The following is an 18216-nucleotide window of genomic DNA, read 5'->3' on the forward strand; positions in this document are numbered from 1 at the left end:
TTTCGGGGATTCTATTCAAATCTGTTCACTGTGCCCAGAAAGGAGGGCAAGGTACGTCCGATTCTGGACTTGAAAGCTCTGAACCGCTTTGTGCGGGTTCGCAAGTTCCGCATGGAATCCCTGCGCTCGGTGGTGGCTGCTCTGGTTCCGGGGGAATTCATGGCCTCCATCGACTTGAAGGATGCGTACCTTCACATCCCCATTTTCGAGGGTCACCAGCAGTACCTTCGATTCGCCATTGCGGAGGATCACTACCAATTCGTGGCGTTGCCCTTTGGTCTCGCCTCGGCTCCGCGGGTTTTCACCAAGGTGCTTGCGCCGGTTCTGGCTTTGTTGAGAGCCCAGGGCATCTCGATCCTGGGGTATCTGGACGACATTCTGGTTCGGTCTGCGACCAGTCAGGGCCTGGTGAACGATCTGTCCGTCACGATGCAGACTCTGCAAGAGTTCGGTTGGACGATAAATTTTCCAAAGTCGACGCTATGTCCGTTGGTTCGTCTTCCTTACCTGGGAATGATCCTGGACTCTGTCCAGGCGAAGGTCTTCCTGCTGGAAGACAAGCTCCGGAAGCTTCAAGAGGAAGTCGGGTCCCTCAGGGACGTTCAGTGCTCGTCCCTCCGGACGTGCATGAGGTGTCTGGGACTGATGGTCTCGGCTTTCGAGGCGATACCCTTTGCCCAGTTTCACACGCGGGGTCTCCAAAGGGAGATTCTGGCCAGGTGGGACGGACTACCGCAATCTCTGGATCTCCAGATTTCGTTGAGTCATCGCACCAGAAGGGACCTTCTGTGGTGGCTCCAGTCCCTGGCGGTGTTGGGGGGCAAGTCCTTTCGCCCTTGCTCGTGGACAGTGATCACCACGGATGCCAGCCTGTCGGGCTGGGGTGGTGTTCTGGGCGTTCTGTCTGCCCAGGGAACTTGGTCGGAGGAGGAGTCCTCTCTTCCGATCAACATTCTGGAATTGCGAGCAATAAATCTCTGCCTTCGGCGTTGGTCGGACAGGCTGCAGGACCGTCCGGTTCGGGTGCAGACAGACAATGCCACAGCGGTGGCCTACATCAACCACCAAGGGGGCACCAGGAGTGCCCGAGCGGCTCGGGAAGTGGCCGACATTCTGTCTTGGGCCGAGACGCACGTCCCGGCGATATCTGCTGTTCACATTCCGGGGGTGGAAAACTGGCAGGCGGATTATCTGAGCCGCCAGACCCTGGACCAGGGAGAATGTTCCCTTCACCCGGATGTCTTTCTGATGTTGTGCGAGAAGTGGGGGTCCCCAGATGTGGACCTGTTCGCGTCTCGTCTGAACAACAAGGTGGAAAGGTTCGTGGCAATAACGCGCGATCCTCGGGCAGACGCCTCAGACGCGTTGGTGACGCCCTGGCATCAGTATCGTCTGATGTATGAAGGAAAAGAAAAGGAGGCGCAAACACCTAGTGCATTACCCGTGGTACTGTTAAAATTGGTTTAATAAAAATGCTGAATGCATACTCACAAACATGAAGAATAAAAATCGTATTGCAAATTCCCATCACCCATGTGTTGGACCATGTCCTGGAAATTGCGACCGCTAACGCGTTTCGGGAGTCAAGCTCCCTTCCTCAGAGCTCAATACGATTTTTATTCTTCATGTTTGTGAGTATGCATTCAGCATTTTTACTAAACCAATTTTAACAGTACCACGGGTAATGCACTAGGTGTTTGCGCCTCCTTTTCTTTTCCTTTATGCATCCGTTTGGAGTTCCCTGCCTGAGGAGAGCAGCACGCCAGTCTTCCCTTTCGGAGTGAGCGCTTGGCTGATTGTTTGTTTGGATTATATCGTCTGATGTATGCCTTTCCACCGATTCAGCTGCTGTCCAGGTTCCTTCGGAGGTTGGCCTCGGAACCGAAAACGGTGATTCTGGTGGCTCCAGACTGGCCTCGCCGGTCTTGGTACGCAGACATCGTGAATCTGGCGGTCGACGCTCCGTGGCGTCTGCCTCTTTGAGACGATCTCCTGTCTCAAGGGCCGATATTTCATCCTGCTTTACAGTCGCTGGCTTTGACGGCCTGGCTGTTGAAACCCAGATCCTGAAGGATAGGGGTCTATCCCCTGAGGTCATTCACACCTTGATTAAGGCTAGAAAGTCCTCTTCGGGGAAGGTTTACTACCGTACTTGGAAGGCCTATTTTGCCTGGTGTGAGTCCAGGGGGTATTCCCCTCGTTCATACTCGGTATCAAGGGTGTTGGCTTTTCTTCAAATGGGCGTGGACCAGCGCTTGGCGTGGCCACGATTAAGGGTCAGATTTCTGCTCTGGCCGTTCTCTTTCAGCGCCCTGTGGCGTCTAATTCTTTAGTTGGCACCTTTGTTCAAGGGGTGCGGCATCTGGTCCCTCCTAGGAGGGAGCCTTTGCCTCCATGGGACTTGAATCTTGTTCTGTCCGTGTTGCAACACGCTCCCTTTGAAAAAATCAGGGAGATCTCGTTGTCTATGTTGTCCAAGAAGGTCGCCTTTTTGGTGGCGATCACCTCGGCTCGTAGGGTGTCGGAGCTGGCTGCCTTGTCCTGCAGATCTCCGTATTTGGTGGTTCATTTGGATAAGGTGGTCTTGCGTCCTAACCCGTCTTTCCTTCCGAAAAGGATTTCGGAATTTCACCTCAATGAGGACATTGTCTTGCCTTCGCTTTGTGCAAAGCCTAAACATCCAAAGGAAGTGGCTTTGCTTTCCTTGGATGTTGTTCGGGCGATCAGGGTTTACCTGTCATCGACTGAATCCTTTCGCAAGACGGATTCTCTATTTGTCCTTCCAGAGGGACCTCGGAAGGGCATGGCGGCGTCGGCTTCTACCATCGCCAAATGGATCAGACAGACCATTGAGCAGGCCTATGCTTTGAAGGGGAAAGTTCCCCCTATGCCTGTGAAGGCGCACTCTACAAGATCTCTGAGTACGTCTTGGGCCTGTCCTCATCGGGCTTCTGTGGCCCAGGTGTGTAAGGCTGCAACTTGGTCGTCCGTTCACACCTTCTCAAAATTCTACAAGGTGGATGTTCAGGCATCGGCAGATGCTTCCTTTGGCCGCAAAGTTCGTAATGCGGCAGTGCCTTAGGGTCCCTGGTTTGGGTCCTTGGCTGTTGGGGTATTTTTACCCCTGGGTTACTTGTTCTTTCCTGGGTTGTTGCTCCTGTTGAGCAAGTTTTTTTTCATGTTGCCCAGTTGGTTTCTTTCCTTTGTGGGTATTGCGTTGCCTTGGGCGCGGCTGCTTTTTTCCCACCCCTCATGTCTACACTGCTTTGGGACGTCCCTATTGTGATGAATATGAAGGGGCGGCGACTGTCGGAGGACGTAAGAGAAAACGGAATTTTTGTAAAATCTTACCTGTAAAATTCCTTTCTCTGAGTCCTCCAACAGTCGCCGCCCCCGCCCCTCTTGTGAGGTTTGTTTATGTACTCTACTGCTATTCTACTGAAACTGAGGTAGGAATGCAGGAAGCAGGAGGGTATTGACTGAGGGGACCACCCCCTGGGGGTGGGGTATGCTAAAAGCTTTGATATTAACATATTCTGTTGTCTAGCCACTCCTACGGAGCAAAGGTCAATAACCCTATTGTGACGAATATGAAGGGGCGGCGACTGTCGGAGGACTCAGAGAAAGGAATTTTACAGGTAAGATTTTACAAAAATTCTGTTTTTTTGCCTCTTGACAGGTGCCTGCTCCCACTTCCGGTCGGATTGCCCCAGCTATCCTAGTGGAAGTTCAGCCCTCCTTCCTTCCCCGAAGCCTTGTGGGACACATCAAGTTCCAGAAGTCTGCTGGACCATTCACAAAGCACAACGCTGCAAGTCAGCAGCTACATTATTTGTGGCTGCTGAACTAATTTTTTGGGGGAGACTGGAACTCCTCTGTAATTGTGATTATGCTTGGTGGGATGCATCCTGGTGTCTCTGGTCCTGACTAATGTTTGAGAAACAATAATAACTAAACAAAAATTTCGAATTTGTTCCTTTGCTTAAAGTACAACTAAAAGCTCCTGTTTTACAGGTTTATATGATGCACAAGACTCATAAATTGGGGGAAAAAAAAAACTTCCCCAGCCAAATTCTCCATTTTTGTCTCACGTGCTTCCACTCCAACTCACAGTGAAAAGGGATTCAGCAACAGACCCAGTTTTGAAAGCAGTGTAGAGGACTAAGTGTGTCCAGGTGCTGATAAACAAGCTATGCCCAGGCTAGTACACACTATAAGAAAATCAGGCGAACATTTTCGTCCAAAGAATTTTCTTTCGATTTTCGTATAGTGTGTACACAACTTTTGACAGCTGTTTCCGAATTTGCGTACAAAAGTTCTTGAAGGGACAAACTCCAAAATGTTTCTTGTATGGGAACAAAGCAAACGATTTTTGTTAAATGTTTACCATTTTACATACGATTTTTGTACAAGAAAAATCAGAAAAGAAAGACTGCGCATGATCAGAAACCATATACAACAAAAAAAAAGCCTTTGTCGTACGAGAATTTTTATACATATTTTCGTTCATCGGTTCCGATTTTTACTGTGAAACGACGAGGAAAATCGGACGATTGTTTGCCCGATTTTCTTAGTTTGTACCCCACTTTAGTGTACATGAGTGGCAACTCTGCTCCGAATTCAGGAGCAGTGCAGCATCATTGCCACACATCCCAGGAAGCTACATTAAGTGGACTTCACTTGCAGGTGCAACAAGTACTTGCGCGATTTTGAAGGAAAAGGGGGGGGGGGGGGTGTGGGGTGACACACCTTGAAAACTGTAAGGGTATAGATGCACTTATAATTCGGTACTGCAGCACGTTTTTTAATGGGAGGCCATAGTTCTATTTTAATCATTTGAAATGTGTTATCTCAGGTGTATCTGTGTGCATCCATAGAAAATAGTGGGGTTGAGTAATGTCATAAAATGTAATTTTGAGCCTGTAGATTTTTTTTTCAATTGTTCTGGTCTCAAATTCATTAACTGATGCCTATTGATTTTACATTTTAGGTATACAATTTACGTACGCGGTCACATTAGAGACTGTGCTAGCTGGCCATGAAAACTCTGTCTATGCTGTACATTGGCAGCCTTCTTTCAGAAAAGGTAATGTATGGCTGCTTTTTATGCTTTTAAAACTACAAATACAGGTAAAGGTGTTTATTGTGTCTGGAAAATGTCAATTCATTCAAAATTGATATTTGTTTATAATGATGTCCAGCGACATACAAAAAAATTAGTGGATGAATTAACCTGTCAACATCTAAATATCAACAACCCAAAATTAAAATGTCAGTGCACACACTCCTTGATATGCTATTCTACAGCACATATTAAAAAGTAACATGGAGTATAAAGAAAAACAACATATTTTTTTCTTTCGTTCATTTACGGACACAGCTCCTGATCTTCTTAACCATTGGTTTATACTGCCCCTACAGGAGTAGGATACTAGGCGGAAAAAGTCTGGCTGTGCCTACGGGCAGTCCCGGGAGGTATACTCCCTCTCTTTGCTATAGGTACTCCGTTTTTTTTCTGCCTAGTCAGGTTTAAGGACCTAGTTCCTTGCTGGGATCTCTGGTCCTGGCAATTTTTTTCTTTTTAGATAGAATTTTTTTCTCCTGGTTTTTTCCTGTGGAATCTACAATCAACTGCCGGACTGGGCGACGTGCTGGATAATCTTAATTCAGTGGTCACCCCAGTCTGGCCAGTGAGCGCGCGCAGCCCTTTGGCTCCATGCTAGGTCGGCTGCGACATAGCCCCACTGGACAGGCCTGCGAGTTAAACTCCTCGCGAGGTAGCATATGACTGGGTCTTGGCCCGAGTCACAGCATTCCTCTTAGCTGACAGCCCCCCCCCCCATTTCGATGAAGAGGAGGTTCTGTCTGGAGCAGTGCCCGCCTGGTTCCTGGTGTGGTAAGTTACTGTCCCCCCCTCTCCCCCTGGAGGGTTTTGGGGTGGACGTGGGCAGCTCCATGCGATGGTCAGACCCTTGGGTTCCCCTCCTTCACGTTAGGCACCCCCTTCATCAGTCTTTCGGCGGTCATGATAGTGGAGCCCTGTGGGCAGAGATTTTTGGGGTGGGAGACCCTCCTCCTCCCCTGGTGCTGACTCCTGGATCTTTTCACTTTCTGATCACCGCACGTGGAGTGCAGATTATCCTGGTGGCTGCAGGTGCCTGTTTCTGCTGGGTGGTGAGTCTGGTGGGGTCCTCTCTCTCTCTGCTGAAGATAGATTAGGTGCTCTGTTACTGGGGACTAACTGGTGCTGCCAGAGCGGTGGGGGTGTCCCTTAGTAGTGTTTTTACACCTTTTCTTGTGGGGTCCCCCTATTGACTCATGGAGTCTTTGGAGCATATTTCCCCACCTGATCCCTGCTCCGAGGCTGCGCGGCCCTCCGGGTCCCAACCATCCATCGATGCACTGACGGTGGTCCTGGATTCTTTTTTTTGTTTAATTTGTTTTTATTGAAAATGGTTAAACAGAACATAAACAACACAATCCGACACAGCAAATTGCGGAAAAACTACAAAGTCATACCAATAGAAGTACAAATGACCAACATATACCATGCAGTGCCAGCAAGTACTACAGAACACGAGTGCATACATCATATCCTGAACAGCTCTAAGTCGAGACGAGCAATCAGATCATAAACAATATGAGCAGAGAGGCGTAAACCATGTCGGAGGAAAAGCAGAAGAAAGAGAAGAAGAAAAGGAGGAGATAAGAAGGGTGGGGGTGGTCCTGGATTCTTTTGTGTCCCGGGTGGAGGTTGTTTTTGGGCGACAGACTAGCAAAACCCACCCCCCCCCCCTTCCCCTGCCTCATCTGTATCCTCAGATCCTTAATCTGATTTGGCCTTCTCGGATGTGAGACACTCTGCTGGCTTCTGCGACCACGTGACCTGAGTTCTCAGATAGTGAGGATGATTCCTCCACTTCTGCAACTGTGCACAAAAAGGCGCTGGTGGATGCACTGATTGTATCTGTGCGTGAGACCTGGAGGACGCAGCTGAAGCTGCAAGGGAGACGTTGGTTCCCGTTTTGGCACTCACAAGCCACCCAGAGCAGCAAAGGTGTTTCCTTTCCCTGCCTATTTTGCCAGAATTGTGGCTAAAGAGTCGGAACGGCCAAAATGTTCCCTTTTGGTCCCTAAGCGATTTGCTTTGCGGTACCCCTATGACGAGTCCCTTCTTAAAAATTGGACTGTTTTACCGGTGGTAGACCCTCCAGTCTCTAGATTGAACAAAGCAACCATGATTCCGGTTGAAGAGTCCCCGACCTTTAAGGACCCGGGTGACAGGAAGGCAGGGGCCGTGGCCTAGTATATGTACACCCTCACTGGTTCGGCAATGGGGCCAGTATTAATCATTTCACTGGTGTTACAAACTCTAACCGAGTGGGCTAAGCTTTTATGCCGTGACCTGGAGGGGGAGCAGCTCCCCCCTGCCTTTGCCGAGCCAGCGGACCAGTTGGTCCAGGGGCTGCAGTTTATCTGTGATGCCTCTTTGGATGCTGCTCCCCTATTTGCTAGGCTCTCTTTTTCAGCAGTGGTCCTTCGCCGTATTTTTTGGCTCAAATGCTGGTCTGCGGACCAGGCTTCACCTGTTTGGAGCTACCACTGATTACATCATTAAGGGTCCCACAGGGGGGGGGGGGGGAAGAGTACCTTTCTTCTGCAGGTTACTAAAGCTGGATACACACTATCCAACTTTTGTGGTTAGATTTCCTTCAGATTTACCTTTTCTATGTAGTGCAAGGGTCTGCCAGATTGCATACAAATTGAAAGTGTTTAGGTGTGACCTCATATTATATGGTTTTGGTAAGTCTAAAGGAAAAAGTCTTCAGAAAATCTTATAGTGTGTATGGCCCATAAGGGCAAGGACCCTCGTCGCAGATGTGGGCCATCCTTCTTGGCTCATAAGAAGTTTTTTCGTACCTCAGGGTCAACTGACAAGGGATCAAAGCCGCTCAGGGCCTCCTCTGGTGGATCCAAGTAAACTTGGTCTTGCAAGTCGAGAGCGGGCTTATCCGGACCTGCTGACAAGGCTCCTTTAACATGAAGGTACACCCTCACCCATATCAGGGGTGGGGAGATGTCTTTGCTGGTTTTCGGACCCGCAGACTTTCCTGGTACATGACAAAGGGGTCCACTAAGTCCTACGGTCCAGCTACAAGATCGAGTTTCGCTCTTAACCCCCTGGCAAGGTTCTTTCCTTCCAACCTGAGCCTGTCCCTGGACCACTTAGAAGGTCTGTTTGGGGCAGTACAAGACCTGTTACTTCAAGGGGTGATTGTCCCGGGTTCTGACATCGGAACGTTTTCAGGGTTTTTACTCAAACCTGTTTTACAGTTCCCAGGAAGGAAGGCAAGGTGCGCCCAACCCTGGACCTCAAGGCGCTGAACTGCTTCGTGCGGGTGCAGAAGTTCAGAATCCATTCACATATTGGGTGGCATCTCTGCATCAGGGGGATTTTCTTGCCTCTATCGTCATCAAGGATGCTTACCTTCACAGTCCAATATGTGCCGGTCACCAGCGCTTCCTCCACTTTGCCCTGGGAAAGGAGCATTTATCAGTTTGTGGTGTTACCCTTTGGTCTCGCCTCTGCTCTTCGGGGTCTTCACAAAAGTGTTGGCCCCGGGGCTAGCATTGTTACGCCAAGGGGGATCACGGTACTGGGCTACTTGGATGACCTCCTGCGAGTGGAGTCTCCTACTGCTCTGGTGGAATATTTGGCAATCCCCATACGAACTCTGAGGCAGTTGAGCTGGATTCTGAATTTTCAGAAGTCTGCTCTGGTTCCATCTACAAAGCTTGACTATCTTGGACTTGGCCTTAGCCTGAGTGCTCCTTTCACTGGACAAACTCCAGAAACTGGTTAAGAGGATCAGGAGCTGTGTCCGTCAATGAACAAAAGAGAAAATGGGATTTTTGACTTATCGTAAAATCCATTTCTCTGATGTTTATTGACGGACACAGCACCCACCCCTCTGTAAAGTTGTAATTCTTCTGACACTCCTTGTAAAAAAAACTGAGTACCTAAAGCAGAGAGGGCGTTTACCCCCTAGGACTGCCCATAGGCATAGCCTAGTGTCCTACTCCTGTAGGGGGCAGTAAAACCCAATGGTTAAGAAGATCAGGAGTTGTATCCGTCAGTTAACATTAGAGAAACTAACCTTTGCTAGCACTTTTTTTTTTTTTTTTCAAAACTTTTACCTACCTCCCTGCTAGAGCTTGTCTCTTTGATTGCAGCTATCTAGTGTGTGTTTTGAAGTGCCATGCCTGGACCCCACTTGACTGGAATTTTCAGGGATAGAATGATGTACTGGGTTTCACATTGGCATTAATGTTTGCTTTGTCTCTTAAGACTTAGTAAGCAGGCTGGTCAGGCTGAGCACTTGGTACCAAAATATTTTGGTTAGCTAACCTTTAAAACTCCCAGTTTTTTTACATGTGTTTTTTGCTTTGGGGTTATTCCTGCGAAACTGAGCACTGATGTTATTAACTGGGTGGAGTAAAATCAAAAATGTTGGCTGCCCCTATCTGTGTGCAATTCAATTAATGTTTTTAAACCAAAAGCTTACTTTCAAACCACAAAACTGCTATCAATATTCAGTGACAAACTTTCTTGTGTACAATAAAATAAAACAAATTTGACAGTTCCAAATGACTCTAATTCAATTAATAGTGCTTTTCTTTTTACAAATATTTTTCCCTTTTTAGTTTCATTAGTTTTTATTAAGTTTGACATACATAACCAAATAAACAGCCAAGTGCGCAATCAAACAATGCATTACAAATGGGTCCAAAATATATAAAAGGCATAGTAGTGAGATAACCAATCACTGATAACATGGCAGCATAACAAACAACTACTGGTAAGCATAACACCTGTAACATCACCCCCCCCCCCCCCCCCCGGGCACCCCAAGGGGAACAAACTGTGCCCGGAGAGGATGAAGGAGAAACCCATGACAGGTGCATAAGTCGCAGTGCAAACAATCTTGCAACCATTAATAATAACAACATGCCCGGGGCAAACAGCGAGGCACAGGAGGGTGACCCAGATACCTAGGAAGAGCACTTGGAGGAGACATGGAATAGAAAGGCAGAACGAAGGAGAGGGGAGGCAAAGGGAAGGAACAGGAACAAGGGGTGGGAATAGCAGAAGAGAGGAGTGGGAAGGATGGGGAGGACATGACAGGGAAAGGTCCAGCGGGGTCCAAGTAAGGAACCTCTATATCAGTCTAAGACTGTGCACTTGGGGTGAGATAGCCAAACTCCCCACTTCCTCCGGAAGGAGGGAGCAGCAAGATTGACAACTGCAAGTGTTTTCTCCATCATGCAATGGTGGTTAAGTGCAAGGACAACTTCGGTGCAAGAAGGGGGTGTTGGGGATTTCCAGTATTTAGCTATGGCAGTTTTTGCTGCTAGAAGCAGATGTATGATAATCGTCCTATGACAGGGTTTAAAGTCATGTACATTGATATGGAGGATGGCCAAAGCCGGTGATGGAAGGACCTTATCTTGTGTTATGTCCGAAATGAGTGCAAATAAAGCGTTCCAGAAGGACCGCAGCGACATACAGGACCACATCGTGTGATATAGAGTACCTATTTCCCCGCAGTGCCTCCAGCAGAGGGAGGAGTGGGTTGGGTAGAACTTAGAAAGTTTGAATGGGGTGAGGTACCAGGAGTGTAACACCTTCTGGTACTGTTCCCAATGGGTCACACATTTTGTGGCTGAGTAAGTGGAGGCAAATGTTCTAAGCCAGGTGGAATCAGAGAACGAGGACGCCAAGGTACGTTCCCATTGGAGGACTGAAGGGGGTTTAGCAAAAGAATTGTGTTTGTTGTAAATGGCATAAAACAGCGTGATACCTTTCATGTGAGCTGCTGTGTTTTGAAGGAAAAGGTATACCAAATTGGGTATCTCTATATAAGTGGGGAGCGGATGTTTGTGGAGAAAGGATCTAATCTGGAGGTATGAGAGGAATGCCCCCTGCGGGAGGCCGTAGCGGGCTTGTAGGCTAGCAAATGTACATATGCGAGAGTCGAGATACAGGTCACTGAGGAGCAGTACTCCATGTCGCAACCATGGTTGTACATCTAGGTGTGGGAGGATGTAGCCCAGGACCTTCAACGGGACATGTAATTTGTGCATAGAAGTGGCAGGTAATTTTAAATGACAAAACTCCCTCCACAGGGAGAGGGAGGCCTGCACCATCGGGTTCTCGGACGTCCCAGGCCAGTCTCCCAATGCAGTAGCTACAAGAGCCAACTGTAAGTCAAGACCCGAGACGTCAGAGGACTCAACGGAAGTCCACGACTTGTGTGGGGATGGCACCCACCAATACCTAAGTTGGTCTAAAACACATGCCTTGTGGTAGGCGGCCAAATTAGGGACCCCCATACCGCCGTGCCTTCTGTGTAAGACCATGGTTTTAAGAGGGCATCTCGGAGGCTTTGCGTTCCACACAAAACAGGTCAGTTGTTTTTGGAGAGCAGAGAGGAAGGACACCGGCAAGGTTATGGCAAGGGTTCGGAATAGATAAAGTAGCTTCGGAAGGACAAGCATTTTAAAGGAAGCTATCCGACCCGTAGTGGATAGTTCCTGCGTTCTCAGCTGTTGCAAAAGGGAGGGCAGGGAATCTAGGAAGGGTTTAAAGTTTTGAGCATACAATTGTGACGTGTGAGGCGTAAGGTGAATACCGAGAAAGGGGATTGAATGAGGAGACCAGATGAAGGGAAACCTACTGGCCAAGGAACTCTGCAGGGCGGGTGGCACGTTAAGGCCCAAAATTTGGGATTTGGTAGCATTGAGTTTATAGTATGATACCCTACTGAACTCAGTCAGAAGGGAGTATGCTTCCGGTAGGGAGGAGGCAGGGTCTGTGAGCATAAGCATAACATCGTTGGCAAAAAGGCTTATTTTGTGGTCCAAGCCGGCCACCGACAAGCCTTTGATGCCTGGGTGGGAGCGAAACCGTTCCGCCAGGGGCTCCATGAGAAGGGCGAATATAATGGGGGACAGAGGACAGCCCTGTCTAGTGCCATTGGATATCTGGATGGGTTTCGATTTCAGTCCTGAGGTGAGGACAGTGGCTGATGGGTTGGAGTACAGAGACAGGACGGCTGACTGTATCCATCCTCCAATCCCAAAGGCCCCAAGAACCGCCCGTAGATACCCCCAGTGGACCCGGTCGAACGCCTTCTCCGCGTCCAAAGAGAGAAGCAGAGAAGGCGTTCGAGCGGCCCCAGCCCGGGAGATCAAACCGACAAGTCGCCTCGTTCCATCCGGAGCCTGACGGCCAGGGACAAAGCCAACCTGATCCGGATGAACCAAAATAGGCAGAACCTTTTGGATCCTGAGGGCTAGCAGTTTAGCGAATACTTTAACGTCGGTGTTTAGAAGGGAAATCGGCCTATAATTGGCCGTAACCTCAGGGTCCTTGCCTGGCTTAGGAAGAGTCACTATCACAGCCCTCAACATTTCCGGAGGGAACATAGACAAGGAGGAAGCAAGTTCAAAAACAGGCTGCAGGTGCGGAGTAATGTCATTAACCAACGCCTTATAATATTCATTGGGGAGACCGTCTTCCCCCGGAGATTTATGGTTGGGGAGTTTGCTGATGGTCGATGATATTTCAAGAGAAGTAAAGGGTTGAGATATAGACTGGAGTTGATCCACCGAAAGAGCGGGGAGCTGGACCTTGCTAAGAAAGTCCGCAATCAATTCAGGGCTGGGCTGAGGAGTGGCAGGGTCCGACCGCAGGTCATAAAGCGATTGATAGTAATCTGCAAAGGCGTCGGCTATATCTTTCGGATTAGTCTTAGGGACTTTTGTGTCAGGGTGCACGATGGAAGCAATTTTGCGTTTGGCTTGTTGCGTTTTGACCCGCCTGGCTAGCCACGCCCCAGCCCTGTCCCGAAGACCATAAAATTTGGCCTTGGTATATTTCAGGTCGTTCTCATACTTATAGAGAAGTAGTGAGCGCAGTTTTTGCCTCTCAAGCAACAATTCCTGAGTAAGAGTAGGAGTCGGATTAGATTTGTTGGTTGCCTCCTTGGCAGCTATGGCAGCTAAAAGTTCCTCAACCTGCTTCCTCCTTCGTTTCTTAAGACCTGAAGCCAGTTGTAGCAAAATACCCCTCATATACACCTTATACGTAAGCCACAGGGTGAAACGGGAAATATCAGCTTTATCATTAAACTCAAAGAAATCCTTATGCGCCTGCACGATCTTTTGGTACGAAAGCTTGTCCTCCAGCAAGGAGGTATTCATCCTCCAAATGGGGGGAGGCGAGTTGCTTAGATTATCGTTAAATTCCAATGTAATCGGGGCGTGGTCGGACCAAGATATCGTACCAATCTCAGCGCGCAGAACATTTTGTAAGGACCTCTTATCCGTCAAAAAATAATCAATACGAGAATAAGAAGAGTGAGCAGCTGACAGAAAGGTGAAGTCCTTCTCGTTACCATGGAAGCATCTCCATATATCATACAAGTCATATTTTTGAAGCAGGGATGAAAGAGAGCAAGTCGGTCTCCTAGCCGGGGCAGTAGAGTCCATGTTTGGATGCACAACAGTATTAAAGTCCCCTCCAACGATAAGCGTGCCTTGCACAGACCCATCTAGCAACTTAAAGAGGCGGGTGAGAAAGTATCTCTGCCGGACGTTGGGAGCGTACAAGTTCACCAGGGTGAAAAGGGAGCCGTTAATTTCACAAATCAGAACAATATACCTCCCCATCGGATCCTCAATGGTGCATTTGTGCAGGAAGGTAGCTGAGGCATTTATGGCTATAAAAACCCCGCATGCCTTTTTAGGAGCATTATTTTTCCCTTTTTAAATGTGCTTCTCATATCCCTGCAGTTTTTCCACCTTCACCCTTGTGGATTTCAGTTAATACATTTGGGCTGTGACTCCCACCACCTTTCCCCACTGCACTCACCTCCTGTTTAGACCTGTTTTTCCGTCTAAAATTGCTTTCCCCTGCTGGGGTTAATTCCAGGCTCCTCAGCTGTTCAATCTCCTATCAGTCTTACTCTCACTGAGCTGGCTTTGTCTGGACTTCCTTTACTCCATGTCACCTCAGTATAAAATATACACTCCCATTCTGTAGTATATAAAGGTTTCACATTTATTGCATAATATTCACCTATTTTAAAACTTGAGCCCGTGCACTCCACTGGGTGGAGTGTCACTTTGTGCTCTCTTACAGCATTTAAGGAACCGCACTGCTGTTGCTCAGGCTTGCATAGATTCATGTAACACTTAAAAATTTTAAACCGTTCTGCCTTACCCAATGGTCCCAGCTCACACTTTTCTAATGGCTACGGGACTGCTTGCACCATACTGTTGGTGCTGACATGTACACACTGTAATCATGTTGTCCCTTGCTCCTATAGTCAATGCTGTTACCAGAGTTCTCTTTAGCTATGTTGTGTGTTGATAGGTCCTCTAACCCCTCAACCAATGTTTTACTACGGTCATGCAAGACTTCATGGCCTAAATCATCCAATTATTTGTTGACTCTGAATACACAGGCCTTAATTGTGCTTCTGTGCCTTCTCATGCAATTTTTTTGATTTTACCTACAGTGAGAGAAAAAAGGATTTGATCCCCCTGCTGATTTTGTATGTTTGCCCACTGACAAATGTTATCAGTCTAAAATTGAAATGGTAGGTTTATTTTAACAGTGAGAGACAGAATAACAACAAAAATATCCAGAAAAACGCATTTCAAAAAAGTTATAAATTGATTTGCATTTTAATGAGTGAAATAAGTACTTGATCCCCTATCAATCAGCAAGATTTCTGGCTCCCATGTGTTTTCTTTTCTTTTAAACGGTTTTTATTGAAGGCAAAAGAAACATGGTACAGTAACATGCAGTAGAAAGCTTAGGTACATGCCGTGATATAACAGGTCACAGTAAATATAGAACTACAGCATATAACATTCAAGGAATAGGTAACAATGTGATACGCATAAGAGATCGACCTGGCATCCCGACTGAGAAGCAGTAATGGCACGTACAAATTGAAGGTGTGGCCGAGGTCACAATGCATAGATGGGCCCCCTCATAGAAGGGGTCTCAACCAAAACAAAGGTATAACACTTAATGAGATATGCCAGGGTCCATGTGTTTTCTACACAGGTTAGGAGCTGAGATTAGGAGCACTCTCTTAAAGGGAGTTGTCCTAATCTCCGCTTGTTACCTATATAAAGGACACTTGTCCACAGAAGCAATCAATCAGATTCCAATCTCTCAATCCTGGCCAAGATAAAAGAGCTGTCCGCCCCGGTTCACACTTATGCGAGTGCGGGGTTCGAATGTAATGTCGGAGTGCACTGCTCCTTCATTACATGCGATCGGCTGTGCGGTGCGAGTTTAGCCATACACTTTGTATGGCTAAATTCGCACCGCACCCACAGCAAACACGCACAGGACCCTTTTTTGCAGCCGCATCAGGATCGGATCGCACAGCGGTTCACACTTGTGAGATCCGATCCTGTGCGAACTGCAAGATCGCACTGCGATATGCGATCAAACTGGGGGTGTCGTTAAGATTACATTGACACCCCCAGCGTATCGCATATGGCAGTGTGAACTGCCGGGGGGTGCGTGTGCGATGCGGGAACAGGCTGCGGATTCGCAGCCTTCCCGCATCGCACAAGTGTGAACCGGACCTCCAAGGATGTCTGAGACAAATTGGAAACCTTCAGAAGGCTGGAATGTGCGACAAGACCATCGCCAAGCACCTCGGTGAGAGGGTGACGACAGTTGGTGCGATTATTCTCAAATAGAAGAAACACAAAATAACTGTCAGTCTCCCTCGGTCTGGGGCTCCATGCAAGATCTCACCTTGTGGAGTTTCAATTAACATGAGAACGGTGAGGAATCAGCCCAGAAATACATGGGAGGAATAATGTTAATGATCTCTAGGCAGCTGGAACCATAGTCACCAAGAAAACAATTGGTAAAACACTACGCCATGAAGGACTCAAACCCTGCAGCACCTGCAAGGCCCCCCTGCTCAAGAAAGCACATGTACAGGCCCGTCTGAAGTTTGCTAATGAACATCTGAATGATACAGAGGAGAACTGTGTGAAAGTGTTGTGGTCAGATGAGACCAATATCAATCTCTTTGGCATCAACTCAACTAGCCGTGTTTGCAGCAGGAGGAATGCTGCCTATGACCCCAAGAACACCATCCCCATCGTCAAACATGTATGTGGGGACAGGACAACTTCACTGCATCGAAGGGATGATAGATGGGGCCATGTACCATCAAATCTTGGGTAAGGACCTCCTTCCCTCAGCCATGGCGTTGAAAATGGGTTGTGGGTGGGTATTTCAGCATGACAATGACCCAAAACACACGGCCAAGGCAACAAAGAAGTGGCTCAAGAATAAGCACTTTAAGGTCCTGAAGTGGCCTAGCCAGTCTCCAGACCTTAATCCCATAAAAAATATGTTTCGGGAGTTGAAGGTTCAAGTTACCAAATGCCTCGAAACCTTTATGACTTGGAGAGGATCTGCAAACAGAAGTGGGACAAAATCCCTCCTGAGATGTATGAAAACCTGGTGGCCAACTACAAGAAACATTTGACCTCCGTAATTGCCAACAAGGGTTTTGCTACCAAGTACTAAGTCATGTTTTGCGAAGGGGTCAAATACATATTTCAAAATGCAAATCAATTTATAACTTTTTTGAAATAAGTTTTCTAGATTTTTTTTTTTTTGTTGTTCTGTTGCTCACTGTTAAACCTATTATTAAAATTATAAAATATAAATAAAACCCGCGCCCTTATAAGCAGCGAACTCATACAGCTGGATGTATGGTAGAAGTATTAAAATGGGAGTCGCGCTATATATAGAACAGTCAATGAAACACATAAATGGCTAAATAACAATAACTGAAAGTCCCATCTCAGCCAAGTTCAGCCTCAATGTGTACACAGTTCATGATGATACACCCTGGTGTTAGATATAGACGGACACTTGTGAAGACCTCCACCACATACAGCCTCTTACCAGAGAGGGATGGAACATACACAGTAAGTAGTTTGAGGACTACTTTGCCTGTATCCAGCACATCAGCTCCAATACGAATCCAATCATATAATATCCACCAGTGGAATAGATGAACTGCCAATTTCACAGGAACCACTCTGAGTGTAATATGGAAAAGAAGGCAAAAGCGGCCCATAGCGTGATACAGTCTTTTTACATTTATTTAGTGAAATCACATTACACTCACCAAAAAATCAATGAAATTGAGCCTGTAGCCACAGCATGGGCAGCAATACGAAGCAAGGCACTTCCCGGTTCCGGGTATGATGAAATGACGCTCGTTCGGCTCCTCCCCAAAGCTTTTCGTCGAATGGACGTTCTCAAGGGGGCGTGTGCGTGTTAAAATTATAGACTGATCATTTCTTTGTCAGTAGGCAAACATAGAAAATAAGCAGGGGATTAAATACTCCCCCCCCCCCCCCTCACTGTGGCCTTGACAGGGACTTATTCACTCCATTCCTTGACTTATTAGAATGCCCCTGATGAGTTGCAGTATATTGCTATTACTTTCAAATCAAGAGACTGTTTCAGCTCTAATTACATAGTTGGCTTGAAAAAAAAGACACTAGTCCATCTGTTTCCACCAATAAGGATCAGACTTTTGCTTCTATCAGGCAAATACTCTCCCATTTGTACTTGCTCTTCCCACTCTCTTTTTATGGAGATTGGAAACACAGATTAGCCATTTGCTGCCCTTAAGTGCTTATTGGCCTTGTACTCATTTGGAGAGGATTGGTACAAAAGTGGTCTGCCCCCACTGTGGATCTGGCAGTGTCCTGGTGCTCACAGCTTCAGTTGAAGACATCCCTTTTATGAATCTAACCGATAAGCCATTGGAAGTCCTCTCTAATTCTCACTGGCTTGCCCTCACTCCAATCTGGCTGTGACTCTACTTGATCAAACCATGGCTGACTGGGGAAAACCCCTTTTAATGATATATCTACAATACTGTGGTCGATCCCTTGGTTATAAGAGGGGAGCAAATAACTGTAGCTTTACATTTTAGTTGTGTTTGGTTTTCTGTAAGCTCCCTGCCTCATCTCTTTCACGGGTCTCATGTCCGTACACATGCAAAGGGCACTTTAGATAAACTGCTGGACTGCAGAACCCTTGTGTAAGCAGTTTTTGATCTGCAAGCTCCGTTGGACAATGTG

At 47.3% G+C, this 18216-nt stretch overlaps 1 protein-coding gene across 1 annotated transcript in view; it reads left to right on the top strand.

Annotated features, from left to right (window-relative positions):
• The window catches only part of ELP2 (elongator acetyltransferase complex subunit 2), a 266743-nt gene that overhangs the window by 79531 nt on the left and 168996 nt on the right, over positions 1–18216 (top strand). The window contains exon 9 of the mRNA XM_082259224.1: positions 4991–5086. Coding sequence (XP_082115350.1) covers positions 4991–5086 — 96 coding nt within the window. The remainder of the gene's footprint in view (positions 1–4990; positions 5087–18216) is intronic.

The sequence above is a fragment of the Pelophylax lessonae genome, assembly GCF_965119305.1.
Source record: "Pelophylax lessonae genome assembly, chromosome: 5".
Lineage (NCBI taxonomy): Eukaryota > Metazoa > Chordata > Amphibia > Anura > Ranidae > Pelophylax > Pelophylax lessonae.